The following is a 22,842-nucleotide window of genomic DNA, read 5'->3' on the forward strand; positions in this document are numbered from 1 at the left end:
AGAGAAAATGCTGTTTATCAGGAAAAAAACAAACTTTTTTGGGTTAATTATTATTTTGTTTTAACAAGTGAGGTTCATGGAGGGCTACAGGATGAAGCCATGTGAGCTTTATTGAAGTGCAGCACACCTGAATGAAAACTACACTTTCTGTATAATGATAATAAAACAAAAACAGATAACCATTCAATACATTTCCTTGAATCTACATCCCAGTTCCAGACATTACAGCTCTGTATAAGAGCCCCCCCCCCTCCACATTAACTAACAGCTCATTTGATTTATTTTTACAGATGAGGTCTCCTCTCCTCTAATACCCTAATCAGCATTCATACCTTGCCGTGATGATTCGGGACAATGCTTTTTTATTGAGGAAGTGATCTCACCCTTGAGTGCCAGAATCAGCCTTTTTTACAGCCCATCTCCTCTGGGCCTCATCCATCACCAAAGTGCCTGGGCGACATGGCCGCTAGACACATACTAACTCATTTAAGGAGAGGGACATGCGGGGATATATCACTCAAGATTACTAACTCACTTACTGACGGCTGATGTGCTGAAAAATCTCCACCTTGCTCCAAATCCCTGGTGTGCGCTCCGTGAGTGTTAACCACAGGTAAATACAGTGATTATTTAGCTTCTGCTGACAGATAAGGAGGGAGAAAGGACAAATGGGTTCACTTCAATAATGCTTTGTCTTTCTATCTCTTCATCCATCTTTATTCCTTACAGTATGATTTTCCTCTCTCCCTTCCAAACTCCTAGAACAAATTCACAACATGATATTCATTTGACTAAAAGTGACATATTTACATCATTGTGTTCACTCAGATAACACTAAAAATGGAAGATACCCAACTGAATATACAATTTCTTTCTCATTGGACATATAAATAACATCACATGCTTCATGTTACAGAGCCACTCGTGTCTGATTGCCACTGAAAGCTGTGTCATTCCGGTTAATACTTCCTTTATCGACTGTAGACTCAATCAAAAACCATGTAATCCCAGCAGAATATCTGCTTGTTCAATCACCAGTCTAATAAAGGCAGAGCATCTCTCATCACAGATATGGGTTAAATTACATTTTCAAATGTGGCGTAATACATGATGTTGAGATTGATCAAACTGTAAGAAATACTGCCAACGCTTTATTTTAAATGCCTTCTTTTTATAATTTGTACTGTCTAATCAACTAGTAAATGGGTTTTAAATGCAATATAATGTAGCTGTAAGATGATTTTTATTTTAGCATTTATTTCTTTTTCAAAAACTCCAGTGAAGTATTTATAGCAAGTGTATATAATATAATACATGTATCATATTTATGAAGGAAGTGCTTAATATAGTTATTTTTTAATCATTATCTATAAATACAAATCAGATGATGAAGGCAACAAAATGCTGCTGAAAGCGTCAGAAGAAATCTCGTGAATGAATGAAGAATGTTTTGTCAAACTATTATTTATGAACCTTCAGGCTCAACATTTCTTCTGATCAAAATGATATTAACTGTTACCTGAAACTATAAATATATGATGATGATGAGGAGGAATAGTTTGTTTTTCTCAGGATCACTGTATGACAGAGCGATGAGTCGGCTGCTCTGGCCTCCATCAGCCTCACCAAGCATCAGATGACCAGCACTCCCTTGAGCCACAGTTAGACTTCATTACAGTATGGCTGTTAATTATAAATCTCCATCCAACTGGGCTCTGATGGCCTAAATGGGCCTTACTTGTAAAATGACAGTCCATTGTCACAGTGTATAATAGACTGCGCCCACTTAACCAGCTCTTAATGAATTTCAGAGTGTTATTCTCTTTATTGGGAAAGACGACACTGAGATGATATGAGCTTTGCATTAAGGGGATCATCTTTATTGCCCAAAGAATCCACCTGAGAATGAAATAGCATGGCGCAGCTCTTCCAAACAAAGCTTATCTGCATCTTCAAACATCTCTGTTGGCATAAGACATGACGTATATACATCAAAACATACATTTAAACCGTCATATTGCTGCCACATCTGATCACTTCTGTCACAAAAATATGCACACCTTAGTGTCACAGTACCTTGCGTTATTAAGGAGACTTTTTATTTATGTACTGAGATTTCTTCCCGAGTTTAATCCCTTCATTTAATGTGTGCGGCAAATTTCAGATATAACTATTCTTCACACAAAACACACTAACAGATTAACAAAGGGCCATCACCAGTATCCCCAAACATTATGGCTAAAAAGGAAAAGTAGTGCACAAATTTCATCCTACACATAGACTTCTACCATAGAAAGGACATCAAGCGCCTCCCTATTCCAGATTATACAGTATGGCAGCCATTTTACATAGTTAAAGTTATATCTATGGGTCTACATAACTCTACGACATTATGGTCTTCAAGTACATACTCCACTTATAATCACGTTTTCTTGAATTTCATGATATGGTTTAGGTATCAGTGCTGTAAGTGTAGCAGAGAAGCTAGTAAAAAATTATCTTACAATTTAAAAATCTTCTTAAAAATTATTATCCACTGTAATTGCTTGAATCTATTCTTCATTAATGCCACATTAGTAAATAAAAAAACAGCAAAACAACAGAAATAAATATCACTTTGTTGTCATACATGTGTTAAGTATTCTTTCCCTGAAATTTTCTGCAAAAATAAGGAGGCCGGTTATTATTTCATGAGATTATCTCTTCCCTTATATATGAATGTGTCCCATGTAGTGAATAGATAGAATTTTTTAATTTTTTATTGAATTTTTTTTTTTTTTTTTTTTTTGCAACACACAACAGAGCGGGATGCGGGTCTATGTGAATGTCTTACAGGCCACATTATATTATTGTGGACATTTGCTGGTATTTTTATGAGTATGAGTCTTTACTCTTTGGCAAGACTTACCTCTTCGGACACATTTACCTTCTCTATACAAAAAGGACAAATAAAATGAAAGCATAGAAGGCTCTCTAAATGCACTAGAATGCATATTAACAGGCTTCGAGATGGATGATATAATCCATGAGGATCTTCAAGTATTAGGTGGTCGTTTGACAAAAGAAGCTCTACTTTTGGCATGTAACTGTAAATATCTCTAGAAGGCAATCCCTCTGTTTTTACGCTCTCTGGTCGTCCGTCTTCAATGTCTGAAGCGGGCCAATGCACTTATTTCAGTGTCACAAACATCTTTGTCACCAGACGCTAAATGCATGTCATTAACTTCTATTCAAACTTTCATTGGAAGGAGGACATGTGCGGCTCTAAACATGTTCCGACTGCTTGACTATAGAATATACTTTCCGGCGTTTGCAAAGTCAAAACGTTATAGTCAAATGCAAGCTGAAATGGACAAATACATGGTGTCAAACCCCACCGTTACCCGTTATCCTTCACTTCCTGTCGTCCTAGCAGTTTAGAACGACTTTAAAGTCTGTCTGTATTCAGTTCAGGCTTTAGCCTCCAAAAGTTCAAGGAACAGTTTGTGCATAGGCACGCGGCCATCCTGTTTGATACTGCAGAAATGCTGGACAGCACGAGCAGCCGTCTGACGGAGGAGAGGAAGGGTCATGATCAGTTTGCCAGCTCGCCGAGGGTCCTCTGGGTGCTGTTTGACCTCATAGTCCTGTAAGGCCCCATGAAGGACATCCTGGAGTCTCTGAACTGCCTCTGAGTCCTCAATTTGCATGGAGTCTATTAGAGGAGAGAGAATTGAGGGATTAAAAATTAAATCCTTTAAGTGGTCAAAACCTGAAGATAAATAGAAATGAAAAAGGAGTCTAATCTCTGAACTTTTTACCTGAGTTAGCAAGAGCGATCGCTTTGAGGACCACAAACTCCTCCTTCTCCAGCCCCATGGTCTTGTACTTCTTCACCAGCTGCAGGATGGCATTGTTGAGGTCCAGCAGCCCTGCCAGCTTTGACTGCTCCTCATCCATGATGTAATCCTCGGCGTACACCAGCTTGTCTTCCAACGCCAGTGAGCGGAACACCACTCGCAGGATCAAAATCTCCATCCAGCCGCTCTGCAGGAGACTCATCTGGTCTGCCAGTGAGAGAGAGGGGAAGCCTAGAAACAGAGGAGGATAAAAATGGACCAGTTACAAACACTGCAGCTAGTAATCTTTTTGGGATAAATTGCTGCCTGAGGAAAAATTCCAAGCTGAAACACACTGCAATCCAGAGTGGCAGCTTGTCTGAGTCTTTTTGTGTTGTCCGCTAAGTACCTCTATTTGTGCACATACTGAGCATATTGAATTTCTCACATTTCTCACACAATGGCTCCTTTTCTTGTTTGTGTTTTTGCTGACCAGTCTGCCAAGCCTTCTTCTACTGTTTGTTTGTTGTGTGTGTGTGTGTGTGTGTGTGTGTGTGTGTGTGTGTGTGTGTGTGTGTGTTATTTTAAATAGAATGCCCTCATAGCCTGAGAGATAATGTTGTTTTTCTCCTTAACGCTGCTATAATTAAAGTCTTCATCCACTCAATAATGTGTCTTCAGTTGGACGTTAGAGTTTCACTATGCCGAATGATGTGTGTGCAGAGTTTTTCAGGAAGCTGTTTCACATTCATCCACTGAAGGAGTAAAATTTCTCTGAGCTCAACTGAAAGTGACCACTACATCTTCTGCTTCCTCCTGTAAAGCTCTTTGTGACTCCTATGTGACTCATGTCTGTGGAAACTGCTATATAAATAAATGTTATTTTTCTTCTTCTCCTTCTTCTACCTAAAAGCATGATTTGTGATATCACAACTAGTTTGGAGCTAATCGTGGTCCAGTATATGACCCTACACAACTGTGATGTGGAAACTTGAAGCATCCAGTGCACAGACACTGAGAATAGATTTACAGTGAACTAGGAGACATCGTGTGTCCAACTATTAAATGTTTTAAGGGAAAAAAGTGATTTTTTATCGAGGATGAAGCAAGTATCAGAGTATACTGGTGAGGATATTTATTGTTCAAGTTTTAAATTTTCACTTGAAAAAACAAAGAATTATCATCCAACTCACAGTTGTTGTGATGCTCCCTGAACCTGCTACTTCTGTTACAATTAGTGACTTCACTTTTGATCCATAACATGGTTCCATTTACAGTCACTTTACTTGCTTGTTGTGTTATATATAACAACCTCTTGACTTTGGACTACAATGTTAATTTCTCAAAGAACTTCATTACAAAGTCAAGAGGTTGTGATATGTATCACACAAAACTATTCTCCGGAGACTGAAAACATTATCGCTGCTTTTAATCTTTGGAGCTGTTTCTAACATACTATTGTGACTGTTATCTTTGTGGTCAAAGAACATGTCACCAAGCACAATGGTGTGGCTCACTGATATGTTTATTGTAGTTTTTGGACAACAATGAAGGTCTATGGCACGGTGGAATATGATCAGGATTAGGATACACACACACAATACTTGTAAGTAGGATCAATTCATTTTTATAGAAACTATAGAACTATCCCCTTTAACTATAGAAAATCCCCTTTAATGAAACCTCGTAACATTTATACAGCAGATGTGCCTTTAATATCTTTGATAATGCAGGTTTCTTGCAGCAGAATGATTTAGCAGGTCACACTGCAGAGGGCATAACAAAGGACAGGGGGAGTAAATAGGTGGTGAATTTAATTACACTCTGAGGGACACACCCACTTTGATTGAGAATTACACGCCACAGGAGCATGATTAAACCCACTCACGTCCCTTGCATAAACCTGCATACACACACTCACACACACGTTTACTGTAATTAAACAGATGATTTTACAGAGCGAGGGGAGGAGGGGGAGGTGTTTGTTTTTTTGACACCATCAGTGATTGTTATCAGGATCCTCTGCTCTTTACAATCACTGTGGGTACGTCAGTGGCGCCCATTTCCCCCCATTTCTACTATCGCTCCCTGATTGATTGGAAACGCTGTCTGTGGACAATTTCATAGGCCAATAGGGATCGTATTCTGGCACTGGACCATTGATCAGGGCCAGAGACCTGTGTGAGTGTGTGATGAAATCTCAGGCAATATATTGATACATTTTAAGGACAAGTTAAACCTTCAATAAATAGAAAAGCCCACATTATAAAGGGACAAGTGGTGTTTTCCAAAGCAAAGGACACTGAGGGCATTAAGGAGTGTTGATTTAAAGGGACAGTTGTCTTGGCAGAGTTAGTTATATCATATCAACAATAAGAGTCACACCATAGTCGCTCTGTCTCCTACACTCATTTGATAGCCAACTTGCAGTAGAGTCAAAAAAGGGCCAAAAGCAAAGAGGGCAGTTGGTCTTTAGCCAGCTCATCTGCCAGTCTGGCCCCTCAGACTTCAGACCACATCACTATCAATCTGTCTGATAAGAGCAGACACAGAGAAGGGACAGTAGCCACATCACACTCACCTCCCCCTGGGCAAAGAACTCAGATGGCCTGGGCCACTTTGCCCAGGACCCCAGTTCTCCCAGCGATGAGGGCCGTGTGGCCTGCCACTCATCCAGAGCTGATGTGACATGGCCATTACGCTGCTAGGAACAAGCAGCCTTTTTTTTTATATCCCTTTTCTATTTCTATGTGTCTTTTTTATGAACCTTTGTTTTTCTTGCATCCCAGTGGCCAAGCTGCCTCAGTGTCTTTTACCTCCCCAAAATTGAATGATGTTATTGTCCCTTCCTTTCATTTTGTCTTCTGTCATTTAATCTTCTGTCACTCTAATATTTTCCCATTACTGACTTTTCTTCCCATCTTTTATCTGCCCTTTTCTGTCTCTGCCTCTGTATTTCTTTTTCAGTCTTTGTATGATAAAACAGACGTTAAGGGTTTGTGGTAGCCAGCTCAGTCATCACCTTTACTAGAAATTAAAAATGTTTTCAGTAATACATCTTACCACAGACAGTTCATCACAGATTAATGTAATCATACATTTTATTAAATAATAAGTCTAAATATAATTCTCATCAGATGTTAGGCTATCTGAGCAGAAAATAAATTCTGTGTATAGTCTGACAAGCACGCAACCAAAATACCCCAAAACATAACTTTCATTAATGATGACAAAAAGAGACAAACAAGATTAAGAGTCTAAAGCCACGCTAGCAGCTCTACGAGGCTGTACTGAGGCTAGCATGCTAATTTTAATGATAATGTTTCCCAAGTGGCTGTGTTTTAGTTTTGCACATCATAGCAGCTCAAGAAGTCTGTTCATCCACCTCGACTTGCCTGATGCGAGTACACCTTTTGTTGCATTTTCATCTTATTATTTGTGACATTTACAAAAGTTTGAGTAGGATTAGCTTGACAGTTGAAATGAAAATGAAAACATGGCTTTCTGGGTCTCACAGCCAAACCCTCCACTGGCAAAGGGCTACAAATACACCCATCAGTTGGGCTCCATCTGTCTCGTGCGTTGACAGCAAAGAGCCGACAACGGGAGAAAGAGACAGACAGCCGCAGCCTCGGGGGGAGGTAATGGTCGTCCTCCTTTTCTAACAGAACAATGGAAATGCTGATGAGGGACACCAAACACCAACACACACTCAAATGGTTGCTTCATGTCCAATTTGTAGAAAGAAATGTGGGGACAAATATAGTAGAGATACAAGCGCACACACACACACACACACACACACACACACACACACACACACACACACACACACACACACACACACCTGCTTGTTTGTATTGTAAGCATTTCAGAGACAAGACATCAACAAAAAAAACCAGGTGCTCCCTGGTGATGTTTTGGGTGTGGATAAACATGCCTGATAAAGCAGGCATGGCTTCAGTTAGGAATAAAGAAAGATAAGAAGACGACAGAGAGAAGAAATCGAGAAATGATCTTTGAAATAGCAGTTTGACAAGTTTTAGAGAAAGATGATGATGCCTTTGCTTGACTCGTCACTGCTGGAGCCTGTATCTACAGAGCCGCAAACCCCTGACGAATTTACATGAGCTGGTCCCCACACCCTGGTAACGCGATGGTGTTCCTGGTTGACATAAAAAGTCAACCAGCTACTGGTGTGCAAACGCAGAGAAGTCACCATAGACACCAGATTTAAAAACTCAAATAGATTTAACAGGCCGTGATTTGCTTAATCAGCATTGTGTGAACTCGAATGGCGAGGGCTTGAATGTAACATCCATTTAAAGGTAAAAGTCCCACACTGCAGCTTTAAATAGGGGGTTGAAAAAGTTAGAAAATACATCTTACTCTGTGCTGTGACTGTATTACATATACCGTCATCATGAAAATATTGATTATGTTTCTTGTGAATAATTCTACTTCACTAAAGTTCAGCCATATGTCTGTTTGGAAGCTTTCAGGTCTATACTAGAATTTAACATAAACCTAGGAACCCTGGATTCGAACAGCATGAGTTGGTAATGGCTACTGTAAGAAGTGATCTTAATACATGACATTTCTAGAAATTTGACAAATAATCAACAATTATAATACAAATATATATTCAATTTACAATGTTGTAAAACATTGGAGTCAGCATTTTCACTGAATAAATGACCTTTTGTACTGAAACAATTGATGATTGTTGATTAACAAATGATCCAATCAAGACAGAATGAACCCACAGCATGTTTGATAATCAATTACTCATTTAAGTAATAAAAAAGTATGCTTTTGTCGGCTTTATCACTGTAAAGTAAATACATTTGGATTATAGACTATTGGTTGGATAAAACTAGATATTAAAAGACTTCAACTTGTGTGATGTATGTAATAAAATTGAAATGGGTATTTTTCACTATTTCCTGATATTTTATATACTGAATGACTAATGATGAAAATATAATTTGATAATGACAATAATCAGCATGTGACCATATATTAACTGATTCTCTGTCAACTGAGCAGTTGATTAATGGACTAATCATTTCAGCACTAATCTAATGATGTTGGTATTCATTATTTATTTAATTTATTCAGGTCACATATATTTTATCTTAACAAATCTTCAACAGACTGTATCTTTTGGAGACTTTGTTCATTTCAATCCCCTCACAGCCAGAACACATAAGTAAAATATGAATTATCTCATTTGCTTCTGAATTAGTGTAATGTCTCAAAATCCCAGAATCAAACCAAACCTCCGCTGTAAACCTATGTAGCCTTGTCCCTAAACAGCACACATTATTACAACCGTCAACATACCAGCATACCAACGTTTTAATCCCACTAAGCTGTCAGAATGCACTTCCCCTCTCCTTTCCACACTCTCATCCAAAGGGAAAAAAACCACTCTGGACATCCTTTCTGCTGTTGCCGTGTCAGAGTGAGAAGCTCAATGTGTTCCAAGTGTCAGGAGGATTTCCGTAACTCAGACAGCACGAGGAGACGGCCGCAGCTCAGGAAGTGAATTAAAACTTCCAGGTAGCCACTGGTCATCTGGTTGATATATTAGGAACACACATTGGCCAGTAAAGGGCATGGCACAACTTTACACGGACAGAGGCTGACTGACATATAACACACACGCAGACCAACATGACCTCTCTCCTCTGGGTATCAAGCAAGCGTCTTGGCAACTGCAAGTCACGACAATCCCTCCTCTGATCTGATTATAGACATAATATGATATTGCTATTGTTTGTGGTGGATGATGTGAACGAACAAGAGACTGACTGGCTGACAGACTGACTCCTACCTGGGATGTGTTTGGCCCAGCCAATGTTGACCACCAGCTCTCTGTCGGCCAGGTCACACAGTGTGGTCAGAGCCTTGATGTCACTCTCGGGCACAGTGGGATCCGGCATGGCAAAGATGCCCTCTGGTTCGGCCACCAGGAGCAAAGACACCACCTTGTTCTCTACCACACCACCAACAGAATCTGAAAAAGTTGGAGGAATTGTAACATCATTATTATTATTATTATTATTATTATAAACCTTCATTTAATCTGGTTAAAGTCAGGATCTCTTTTTCAGCTTTCAGCTATAGAAACAAAGGCAAAGTTAGAAGTTTGAAATCATCAAGTGAGATGAGATGTTGAAGTTGTAATTTTTTTTTTATTCAGTGGATAAATATGGTGCAAAGTACTGAAAGGCAATCTCCTCAAGATCAGTACTTCACCAAAAGTGTAATCAAAAGTGTGATTTATTCAAGCTCACGTACTGAAGAAAATTGAACAAACACAATCAACAAGTGATGTCCATTAATTTCTGAGTAAGCAGAGATTGTGGCTAATGTATAAAGTCACAGCTGAACAATAGCCGCCAACTCCTAATAAAAAAATTCTGCTGACTTGTTTTCCTACCAATGCATACCAATGCGGTTCACTATGCAGTTAGCCATAATACTGCGACAGACAGCTAATCTGAGCCTGTCAGCAACAAAAACAAACACTTAGTGGACGCACAGTGACTGGCGTCATTGCCCCCAAGGATTACATCGCAGCCCATAAAGCGGCAGCAGGCTGACGTGATCTCGCTCAATACTGGACCATTTCCAAAAAAATATTGTCCCCATTAGTCTCTTAGACCCAAAATGAGGTTGAAAAATACCAGAATTATCCTTTAAGTATTCCTTTATGAGGTTGAGAAAATTGTCCTACTTCTAAAGCTAAATAAACCATTCAAACCCCCAGAGGATTACCTGAAAAATGTACTGCATTATGTAACTAAAATGTAAATGGGGTTGTTTTTCTTAGCTCTTGAAAAGTTTTGGAGATACATGGTTTCCACAGGACGAGAGCATTTTGCTTTGCAATTTACACAAGACGTCCATTAGAGCATTTCAAAGCGTCCCACTTCTCACTTCACAAATTACAGCTGGCGTTGATTAATGCCAACTCATTAGCAAATACTGGCTATAAAAATGACTAAATGTCACGACAAACAACAACACAGAAAACATGATTTGATTGTGTTGAACTCTCAGACCTCAACAAATAAAAACAGAGCTACAATTTAGGTAATCCATTAATATATAGTGATTACTGAACATGTACTGTTGGGTTCATAATGCACCATAGTTACTTACATGTTTTCTTCTGGGGTAAGGTGTTCTGTGGGTGCAGATATGGGCTGTTCTCAGCATCAATTCTCCTCTTATACTTCTGTCTGCCGCCCCGAACCCGGTCCAGACGCACACCTACAGAAACACAAACACATACCGTTGATGATGCATTTGGTGTTGCAGTTACAATCTGAACACACACACACACGGAAATGAACAGAAATGAACACTAACCTACATTCATATTGGATATGAACACATACACAGACAGAAAATATTGCTTATAATGAAATTGCAGTCATTTGATTTGAATGAAAAAAACTAATTCTGGATTAAAGGTAAAATATGTCTAGATTGTTAGATTTCAGACAGTAAATATATGGTGCTAGTTTAAATACTACTTAAATAATCTTAGATTTGGAGATCCTGATAAATTGTTCATTTGTTTGAATCTTGTATAGATTTTGGAAGCAATGTCATCCAAAAGTAGCAGAATTCCATCAGATGTTTGGACTGATTATAGTTTCAAACAGGTAATCTCTTATCAGTAGAGGCTTCAGGCCAAGCGTACTTTCGTGGAATCGGTCAACCATCAGGATGTTGCCTAATTATCCGCCCTCCGATGATCCCAAGGAGACTGAATAGTACAAGTCTAATGTTGGCACAGCAACATGCATCCTGTAACATGACCCAACTACTTCAGAGCAGCTGGTGACAACTGGCCATCTTAACAAGCATTGTGGCAGAGTTGTCACCATGGTGACAGGGATTTTAAGAGCATGTGTGTGTGTGTGTGTGTGTGTGTGTGTGAGTGTGTGTTTGTATGTGTGAGGTGGCAGTTAGAAGAGGAAAAGCTGGTTGGTTTCAAGCTTTTGGAGGAGAGACACGTACTGAGTCACAGTCGTCCAGCCAGTGTGAACGTGACTCAGGAAGCCTTCAGTAGTGGTGTTGGATGACCTGATCTATAGTGTAAATGGCCATAGTGGCCCCAAATAGATCTATAATAGTACTTGGATCTGAAAAAGACACTCTGAGGGTATTATTTGTCAACTTGACACCTCACAGTGATACTCCATCCCTTAGCACCACAGCAACCTCCTGCACATTTTCTTACATATGCAGATTTTTATGGAGGATATCAACGAATACCTACAACATTAAATACCAATCAGACATGTAAAATGTTTTGTATGGTTGTTTGGTTTACAGGAAGGTTCTTCTTTTGGGACATTGGTTTGTAAAGCTAGTTTGGGTTTTTTTGTGTTTTTTTACAGTCAGTCTCTTTTACTAATTCATGTAGTGAGAAGACATTTGTGAAAGGCTGCAGAGTTGTTGAGGCAATAGAAGAGTTGGGAATGTTGTAACCTTCACTGTAAGCCAATAGGCTCATCTATAAGACCATTATTAATTATCAGGCTCAGATGTTGTAAATCAAATAAAGATAGATAATTATAACAAAATACATTTGAATTTCCGAAGTCTGTTTTTGTAAAAACATTGCCCTACATTAAAGGCCATGTGAACCTATTTTCTATATTTCAGTTTCTTGAACTCTGAGCAATGACATTCAACATAAAGACCAACCAAAGTTTGTTTTTGTCATTTTTCATGAAAGTTTTCTGCCTTTAAGTTTTCTGACTAGTTTTATTAAGACTCAGTTATGAACATGTCACATACCTTGGGGTCGTTTAGCAATATTTTAATCACAAACTGATGACAGTTTGACGTTTGTTAGCCATTTTGCCAAATCTGATCAAACCACACCCACACAGTCCTGATAAAGCACATTAGCTGAGCTTTTGAGGTTAACACCCCTGATTCTTGAAAAATTATAAGATTTGAAATCAAGTTTTCATGGGCTTTAAATCTTCTCCTTGAATAAGGGCTGGATATTAAATTCACTGAAATACCAATATTGTGAATATGTTACAAACCCAAATTTAGTTTAGTTTTCAATAAATATTATTATGACTTCAGACCACATTATGAAAGAAACTCAGAAACAGTAAGTGGACCTCAAGTTGGGATTGTTTGGTCAAATTATTTCAAAGGTTATGAAACAAATTTGACATAAAGTGATCCCTTATAATTAAATTTACATCCAATGACATGGTGTTCAACCAACCTTTAGCCACATTTTCAGACAGTTTTGTTTTGATCCAATTATGTTAAGCTGGATAAGAGGTGAATTAAATTAAAGGTGAATTAAAAGTGAAGAGCTGGCACTTGAAAGGATGACTGGGGTATTAAAGAAGAGATTGGTTTGGTAAGCTCAATGCCTCCTAACCCTTTGGTGATGCCGGTCAAATAGTAAGTGTGGATTAGCCGGGCCACCTGGCAGGTGCCACGCCACGGGACAGGAGTGCTTCTCTGTGTGTTGTCATCAGGTTTAACACAAACGGTTGGCAAATACTGGATTACATTAAACGACTGCAGCGGTTCGATATGTAGAGAAAGCGTGTGCGGGTGTATTTGTGTGTGTTTGAATCTGACAGTTAAACACACATATCAGAGCTAAGTGTAACTCTTCACGGTGGAATGTGCTGACAACCAAAAGGCCAAGAATAGCTTTGGTGGATAACAAAACAGACACACACACCTCCTCCCCGTTCTCCTGTACAGCCCATCAGAGTTCAATAGGCATTGATCTATTTTTTGCCTCTTTCATCACTCAGCCTTCTTCACATGAGGGGATTTACAAGTTCCCAAAATGGCAGGATCAGAAACATGGACATCAGACCGCCAATCCAGAATGATCCAGGTTACCGTGTTCGGTGGCATCCCTCCCACCCCTTCATTGCTGCTGCCACCACCAGCATGTGTTCACTATAAACAATCCCACACTCTTCTCAGATGTTGTGACAAATGTACACATAGCTGCCTGCACCACTACTGCATCGGTTACATTCCCTACCCCTTGGTTTCTGGAAAATCGGCAGCAAAAAGCACACACAGTCCCTGTGTTCTTTTTTGGCGCTTTTCTGAGAATACAGATTCAAATGGCATGATTAGTGGTATGATTAACACATCTGAGGCCAACTAGCTTCAGCCAGCAGGAAGTGTGGATGAGACAGTGAAGAAGAGAAACGTATTTCTGTACCAGTGCCCATATTTCTTGGAAAGATAAACTGTTAAACCATAAAAATACAGTATCACACAACTGCATGTGTCGGATAAATTGTGATTTTAAAATGCTGAGCACATTTTGTTAACATACATGTTTTTACTGCCTTTAGAAGCGACATCAACTGTCGAACTGAGCACTAAACATGGCTTAATCAAATCCTGCCTGGGGTCTATATGTCTTTTAGCTGTGTATTTAATACGGCACTGACTCTCCCCATTAAACCTCACAGCTCCTCTGTCTCAGGCTTTACTGCGGCCTCTCCAGGGAAGAGGGGCATTACGAGACACGATGAAGCGCGTTACGAGGGCGCTTACGACGGGAATTACGAGGGGCAGTTCGCATTTCACGGAGGTCCAGAAATCCCACAAGGCATCTGGAGGAATTTACGAGGGGGGAGGGAAAGCAAAAGGGGTGGCAAGAGAGGGGGATTGAGGGGCGGACCGGGATGCTGTTGATGCCCCAACCCTATTAAAAGCAGCTAATTTAGAAAAAGGGCAGACGCACACACACTCTCTCACAAAAGCACATGGAGGTGTGTGCATAAATGTCAGTGCAGACTGATGTGTTTAAACAAACTCATATACACAAACTGATACGTGTGTAAAGATGCTATAATTCTCTATATCTGTAACTCACACACATTTGTGAAAATGTACACCAGCAATAAACACATGCTGATGTGTGTGTAGCCTGTAGAAATGAATAGGTGGCATTAAAGGACAGTTCTGGTTAATTACAACTGGGATCTTATGTTTGTAGTTTTGGCTATAATTTCTACTGGTTATAATAACATCGTACTCATGAAAGTGAGTGCTGATTAGGGAACATAGATCATTACTACACATTACTACAACAAAACAAACTACAACAAAGACTGACAGGGCAAGAAAGGAGGGAATCAGGAATTTAGTCACATCTGTTTTGTTGTGTTGGATGTGATTGTTGTAAATGAATGTGCTTCTATGTGACTTTGTAATACATAATTTACACTGCTATTTTCATGTATATCAAGAGACATTTGTTTTTTTTTTTGGTTTTTTTAAGTGAAATTAAATATATATTTACCAAATATGAATCATGTATATATAACCAATATACAGTTTGAGTAATCATTTTACTGTTCTTTTTCATTTTCTCTGCCTCTTGTTTAGAGGCCTGGTCACATCCAGGGTTTAAAACAAACATTTGGTGGCAAAATCTATTCATTTATTAACAGAACTGTCAGAATCATGGGGGAAGGGTTGGAGAAAAGGTAATATCTGCATGCATTTTTCACACTGAGTTCAACTTTGGCAAACTTGGACCCACAAATTCGTGCAAAATGGAGGAAGCTAATTAATCCTGTTAGCTGTGTCATACCATCAATTTTACTTTAACCATCTTCTGTCTGACTATTAACCGCTCTACCCGAAAGAGGAAGGACAGTTATGAAACATGTCTTGTACAAATAGATCTTTTGAATTAACGGTGCAAACAAATTTTCCCATGGGTAACTGATAGTTAGCTAGCTTTCATTTTCCCTCTTCACACAATTAAATGCTTCATCTTTACATTAACTATCCCTCAATCTCTACATTTTACCCACACCCATATGCACACACATAAGCTTTATCTGCCCTCCACTTTTATTATCATCAGTTGGCCCTACACAGCATGCAACAAGTGGTTGGTACAGTAGGAGGTCACTAATGTTTTCCTTTTTAAGTCACTTCTAAATCTGGACAACAATATGTCACCAGACAGGCACACAGTCAGACCTGACTGCTGTCACCGACTCTCTGTGGAACGTGAACATGTACTCAGTGTGCAATTTCGAGCTTGTATACTGAAGTATTACATACAGAAAATTAACTAAATACAATGTGAAATTAATCACTAAAATAATGTGGTATGTTTTTATTTGGTGGATTTTGTGGTTGGAATACACTAAAAGTTTTATAAATAGGGTTTAGAATTCAGAACAACCTTACTGTCAATCACAAAGCAATGGTTTGGGGTGGTTAGTTTGCTTGCCCCATTCTCATTAAAATTCCCTCTTGTAAAAAAATCTCTCAAACATTTAAAAAAGTATTTTTGCAAAGTCTCATCCCAGGAACCCCTAGCAACGACTCCCTCCATTATTTCATTAGCTGCTGCAGTGTTGCAAACACACTTGAAAACACACACTGGCAGATTTCCAGAAGCTATTTTGGAGGAACGGTGGTGAAACAAAAACTGACACAACTGAATAGTTAGTAGGCCTCCTCCTCACTCTCAAAGACGCTATGCATTGTTCAGGTCTGTGTTTACTACACATGCACACACATCACAGCTGGCACACAGGGCTTGAAGTTTAACTGTCAAAGGTTTTAAGTTTCACAACTACAGTACATGCCATCACCAGTTTACCGGGTGAAACATTAAGAGAGTGTCAGCTGGTAATCGTAGGGTGTCAGTAATAAAGTGAAGAAATAATCCTAGTATTGTTTCCACCCCACTTGGACCGTTGTTAGCCTTGATCTTCAGGGTGCTTTTTCTCTGTCTCAGATCTCAGTTGTATAAAGAACGAGGTTTGAACTCCTGCCAAGTTAACCAACCGATCAATCCCATAAAAAGCAACTCAGTGTGTTTGAAACAACGTTTTGACCCAGGTCTGTAAGTGAATTCTACTCACCCTCTCTCAACATCCCCACAGCCAGACATTTCACAAATCGACAGGCCTGGCAGGACTTCCTCCTTCTCTTGGTGATTTCACATTCATTGGACGCTGGGCAGCTGTACTCAATATTACCTAGAGGAGAACAAGAGAGAAGATTACGTTTTTTAACTGCTATGGAGACAATGACACAATAATTGAACATTACAGTCTATGAAAAAATTCTCATTTGCATTTGGTGGTTCATAGCTCTTTCATTAAAAGTTACATTTTACTAAAATATACCTCAGCATTAAACAGACTTTAAAGGGGTACTAAAGTGATTTAGTGTTGCCCTTTTATAAAGTTGGAGGGCTAATGAGAAACAGATTAATAAAAAGAATAGTCAAAATCAAAGCAACAGAAATATGCTAACTTTTAATTCCTAGTATGAGTGAAGCTCCAAAAACACTGGATCCTAAAGTTCCCATAATGCAACAGGCTAAAATATTTTGCCAGAACCTCCCTATTTGGTAAATACTCATGTCTTTTAAACCTCACACCTCTAAGTTGTAACTCTGGATTTCTGTTATAAATGTGTGGTCTCAAGCTGAAATTGAGATAACCCTGATGCCATCAGCTTGACATCATCAGGTTTATTTTATTTTCTTATTTTACTTTGGAAAGTCTCCCTCAAGAGCCACCAAAGACATAACGCAACTGTTTTCACAGGCTATGTAACGAGTAAACCTTACATCATCAGTAAAATTATTCGAGCATCAGTTTGAATTCTTGAGAACATACAAATGTGTATTTATTCACTTTGGCTCACAGTCAGGGTCATCAGGGCCAAAACACATGATCCCAACACCTAAGTGAGTAATAGCCAAGGCAGCCAAATGTGCCTGTTAAGGCTGATGGCGTTCAGCCATTGGCAGGCGCTCTCAGCTGCCACCCTCGATCAGAAACAGGAAGTATCTGATGAGCTAGATATCAGATCTCCCGGTTTGAACTGACAGCCACTTATACAGTTTGACTTTTGAACTCACCTGCAGTAGCCAACTTCAAGAGTCCTAAACTCAACATAGGCTGCCCTGTCCTTGACCTTGGGTGCAAATCAAAAGAGCACAATCCCTTTAAAACATACACCCTGCACCTCTGGCTTCCGCTGCTAACGTGCTAACGGCTTTCAGGGCTGGAGAGAATTAATACATTCAGTACTATATGTTATCACAGGCTTTTAAGCCTGAAGTCACACATGTTGACTATATACACAATGCGCTGTAATTTAACCGCATATCAGCTGTTTGCAAACAGGTCTTTATTTAAAGGCTTTCTGTGGTTTAAGAGGCAGGAGGCGGAAGCTGTGAGCTAACTGATCAGGGCTTGTTTATACCAAAACAAATGCTTAGGGTACAACTGCATCTCACCATGTTGCTTGTAAAACAAGTTTATATGATGCAGGAGGGCATTATCAGCCATGCACAATAAACTCTGTTACTAAGTATAAAACAGAGTATGTTCATGTGCATGAATGTGTGTTTGTTTGCCTCTTTCTTACCCTGGATGGTCCTCTTGAAGAAGGCCTTGCAGGCCTCACAGGAAGCGACACCGTAGTGGTACCCTGAGGCCACGTCACCGCACACCAGACACAGCCGCTTGGCCACTGAGCCCAGCATGAATTCACACTTCACTTGTCCTTCTTCCTCTCCAAACCTCCTGGATATGAATAGAAAGAAAGAATGGATAAAATTAAGGAGATAAATAAAGAAGAATATGCTCAGCTATTAAAATAACTCCCTTTTACAATCATAAATTACATATAATCAACAGTGATGCATACACCAACCTGTTAGTTCCTCCATTGTTGGCCAACACTGCTGGGTGTCCATAGAGGCCTGGTGAGTCCAGCCCGTTACTGAGACCATGGGCCTTCATCAGGGGCCCATAGCTGGAGTTTGTGTCTGAGGAAGAGCTTCCGGGACTGGGCTGTGCTGGACTGATGTCACCCTGAGAGCTGGGGCTGGGGCTGGAGGGTTCACGCTTTATGGAGGAGGGACAGGTGGGGTCCAAGCCCCTCACTGACATCCTGCCCAGAAGTCTGGAGAAAAGAGGACAAAGAGGAAAAATGAGGAAAAGATTGAACATATATGATTGTGTGTGCAGCTTTCCATATTCATGATACTGAGATATTTCTGACTTTCAGGTCAGCATTATGTTACAATGATTTAACTTGGTATTGTTATTAATATTAATAAGTGGTAGTTAGCCTTCAGGTGTGTGGGATGTGACTAGTTTGATTAAAGCAGGCATTATTTACACAGATAGAAACCATTTCTATGTATTTACAGGTTCATGTATCATCTCGAAGAAGAACAGTGTGCAGACAGTGATTTGGTCTGCACTTTTTTTTCTTCCATCAAACTTCAGATGCTACAACTACATCCACCTCTCTGTCTCCTCTTCCCTTCATTCATGCATCCATCCATCTCAGTCTATCTAAACCAGCCGTTTGTGATTTCCCACATATGCAAAGCTGCTGTCTATTACACTGCTTTGTTTTCAAAGGAGGAGATTGCTTAAGCAAACCTAGGGAAATGGCCAAACCAGAAATCATCTGTATCATCACCGCCATTGTGTTCAATCCAAATTTGCTTGTCTTTCTTGTCTGTTTTTTTCTGCCTCTTTCTATTGTCTCATTGTCTATATAAGTACTCAACCTGTTAGTTACCACAGTTTGCAGCTATTTAGTTGTTAGAAAATGTGGCAAAAATAATTTCAATGAGACTTAAACAAACATTTTTAATACATTAAGGAGAGAAAAAATATAAATTCTTGTGTATTCTAAATGGAAAATCAAATCAGTCTTGTGTTTATACATTGTGAAAACCCTTTTCTAATCATTTCTTGTATCTTTCTCTCTAGTATCTGGTGTAGTCCACTCCTAGGTCTGCATGTCAAAGTGTTTATCATTACTCTATTATTGGATCAAGATGTGACCACAACAGTCTCTGTGTCACCACACAGAGGAGAAAAAAGCATCTGAAACCAGCTGAGGTGTACAGTAGGCTCGCGGGTATGTGATCTGCGCTTAAACACACATCCAGAAAACACACGCTCGTACCCTGGCGTCAGACGTTTGTGTTCAGATGTAAAAATAAAAATCATAGACACGCTTCAGATGTGTGCGCGTGTTCGGGAACATTTTCAAGCTCCCTGCGAACACACACACAATTAGTTCATCCGCATTCCAACACACACATAGACACGCTTACAGACACATTTTAAAGCATGTGTGTTCATAAACACCCCAACACATACTTGCATGCAACTGTGTGTCGCCAGGCCAACTTTAAAAAACTCTCTGCTGTCTCTCTCTGTGGCACACTGTAGACACACACACATACGATGTCCACACATCCATATGTCTCTCCCATTCTAATCTTGGCCCTCTGTGGTGAATGTCCAAGTCGGTCTGTTTCCTGCCATGTAAATCAGTGTTCTCTCAGCCACAATCATTTGGTAGGCAAAGAGACTGGCTGCTTTTAACCACCCCCTGAGTAAACCATGGCCACGCGCTACTGACCCCTCTACAAACCCACAAAGACAGACACACAGACACGATAAGAGAAGGACTGACAACAAGTAAAGGTACCGAGAGCGAGCCAACAAAAGGCAGAGTGGAGGACAACTTTAGCAACATTATTATAGTATCTCTAGTGTTCTAAGTAGAGCTCATTATGAAACCTAATTCATTATCTGAGGCCATTTTAAACTCCCCCGCCCCTCCACTCCATTTCTTACCTCTCCAATCCACTTTGAAGACTATAAAAACAGTACAGTGAAGAGTGAACAGTTTCCTTTTAAAATGAGTCACTGGTACCCTTATTGGCTATCCATCACAGCCGTCCATATCGCTGTGTCAAGTCTGTGACAGGTACAGAGTGAGATATACTTTGTGCTCTCCCATTATAATGCATCACAGGGAGGAAGAGGAGAGTGGGGTGTGTGTGGGGGGGTGGCTGTTGGCGTTTTGCTTTCATAATGAAATGGCATTTGAGTGGGGTGATCAGATGTGATGTGATATTCACTTTGACAGATTACTAATCTACAACTCCACATAAAAGCCTATCAAAAGACGGTCGGTGCAGCACGTCCAGCCAATGCTGCAGGGATAAATCAGGGAGAATGTGTGTGTGTGTGTGTGTGTGTGTGTGTGTGTGTGTGTGTGTGTGTGTGTGTGTGTGTGTAAGTGTCAATGGGTATTCAAAGTTATCATACCTTACCCACCCCTTTGTGTCCCAGTATCCAAAACAACCCTAATTGCACCTTGGCAACAAAGGCTAAAATGCAGCGTGAAACGACAAGAGAAGCAGAAAGAGAGAAGAAGAGAGGCGAGAGGAAATTACGAGAGAGGCAGCCAGATAGAGGGAGTGTGAAAAAAAAAGCCGGGAAGGGAGAGACAGAAAGGGGCAGTTCTGTGGCTCATTAACCTGCGGGTGTTGAAAGACAAGAGAGAAGGCAACACTCACTTTCAAATGAGCAGAGTCATAATGCAGACAATGACCCCACCGGATGAAGGAGGAAGGGAGGGACGGAAGGAGGGAGGGAGGGAGGGAGGGAGAGAAAAAGAGGAGAAAAGAAGACAGACAGAGAGGTATAAGAAGCAAAAGAAGTGGACAAATTAACAGTTCTTGAGAAAGTTACAAAAAATAAAATTCTAACAATAAATGCAATATCCAATGTTAACTTTTCAGCAGCTATTTGGGTCAGTGGGGTCTCAGTAGAGTTTGTTTGTTTTTTTTTTACTTATGAGCCAGCAGGAGATGAGCAGGGATCAGTGGCACCCCCAGCCAGCCGTAAGAGCCTTAGTCAGGCTTTGGATGAAGCTGTTAGCTGGGAGATGAGGCGCCTATGGCTGGAGCATGGACCCGCAGGCTCTGGAAACATGGATTCCGTGCCACGCAAGGGATCATCTGGGGCCGTCACCGTCTTTTCTGCCATTCTTTATCTGCTTGTCTGTGTCACCAGCAATCACCTAACTTGCACATCATCCGCATGTCTGTTTCTGTCTGTTTTCCTGTCTGTCCTTCTCACAGTTACCTTTCTCTTTCTCTGCTACAGTAAAAGAAAGTTCATTTCGATCCTAAAATGCTCAATGAGATGTTCTCAGTGAGGCAAGCAATTATAGCACAGCTGATAGATACACTGCAGTGATGATTGTGAAGGTTTTTTTTATGATTACAGAGAAGAAAGGCAATCAAAAAGCAAAATTGGGCTGCTTCGTACATCTTTTTCACAGGCTTTCATTTGCTTCTCTCACAAGGGAAGATGTTTACAGCCTCCAGGACTGGTTTCCTCCAAACTGACCTTACCCATTCACCATCATTATCAACAAACAAACAGGTTGAACAATGGCAACTGTAAGCAATGCAAACACACCTTCACACCTGTGGAAATATTTAACCAAACTTCCCCAAAAGGAAACATTTTAACACCTCTTTAAATCTCTTTTTATTACATGGCAGTAACTTTAAGTGCAAGCAGGCCTAGTAAATAATAGCAAAACAAATGTGTTTATGTGTAATCCTTTAAAATGAGATTTAAATCTCAATAAATTTGCAAATATTTCAAAGGTCAATTCTATTTCCTCAAAGGTAAACTGGATTGTATACTGCAAATACTGCAAATGTTTAGTCTTATCCTTCCCTTTCTCTATCCTATCTAAGGATCTAAGAGTCTCACACTCACACAGCTCATTTATGTGATAAATATTTGTGGAAGTGTATACAGATGTGTTAGGCAAGATTACAATCTGTCAGAGAGAATGTTCCAGGTTCTCTAAAGTGTTGAGATCAAGTGGAAAACCAACACACAAATACAGAAATCTCTGATAAATATGTTGGCAACGGCAGAAACATTTATGACATACACACAGAGAGACAATGTCCCACAAATTAAAAATCATATGAAGACACCGTCAATCATTATGACTTATCACATACAATATCAGCTCCATTCACACCTGTGTGACACTTGGTGCTCTATACACTCACTTTACAGTGCGAAAGTACTTACTCTGTGTCAGAGTGGTAGGTGAAACACTCTGGGAGGTAAAGGTCGACTAAATCCAT

At 39.9% G+C, this 22,842-nt stretch overlaps 1 protein-coding gene across 1 annotated transcript; it reads right to left on the reverse strand.

Annotated features, from left to right (window-relative positions):
• Positions 1–3,449: 3,449 nt before the first annotated feature.
• On the reverse strand, positions 3,450–22,842 carry LOC128376740 (estrogen-related receptor gamma-like). The gene is made up of 8 exons (XM_053336559.1): positions 22,787–22,842; positions 18,558–18,809; positions 18,270–18,427; positions 16,748–16,864; positions 10,992–11,102; positions 9,658–9,840; positions 3,801–4,070; positions 3,450–3,694 (listed from the first exon to the last, which is right to left on the reverse strand). Exons 1-8 carry the CDS (start codon positions 22,840–22,842, stop codon positions 3,450–3,452), a joined length of 1,392 nt encoding a protein of 463 aa, XP_053192534.1.

This window comes from Scomber japonicus, chromosome 17 (genome assembly GCF_027409825.1).
Source record: "Scomber japonicus isolate fScoJap1 chromosome 17, fScoJap1.pri, whole genome shotgun sequence".
Classification (NCBI taxonomy): domain Eukaryota; kingdom Metazoa; phylum Chordata; class Actinopteri; order Scombriformes; family Scombridae; genus Scomber; species Scomber japonicus.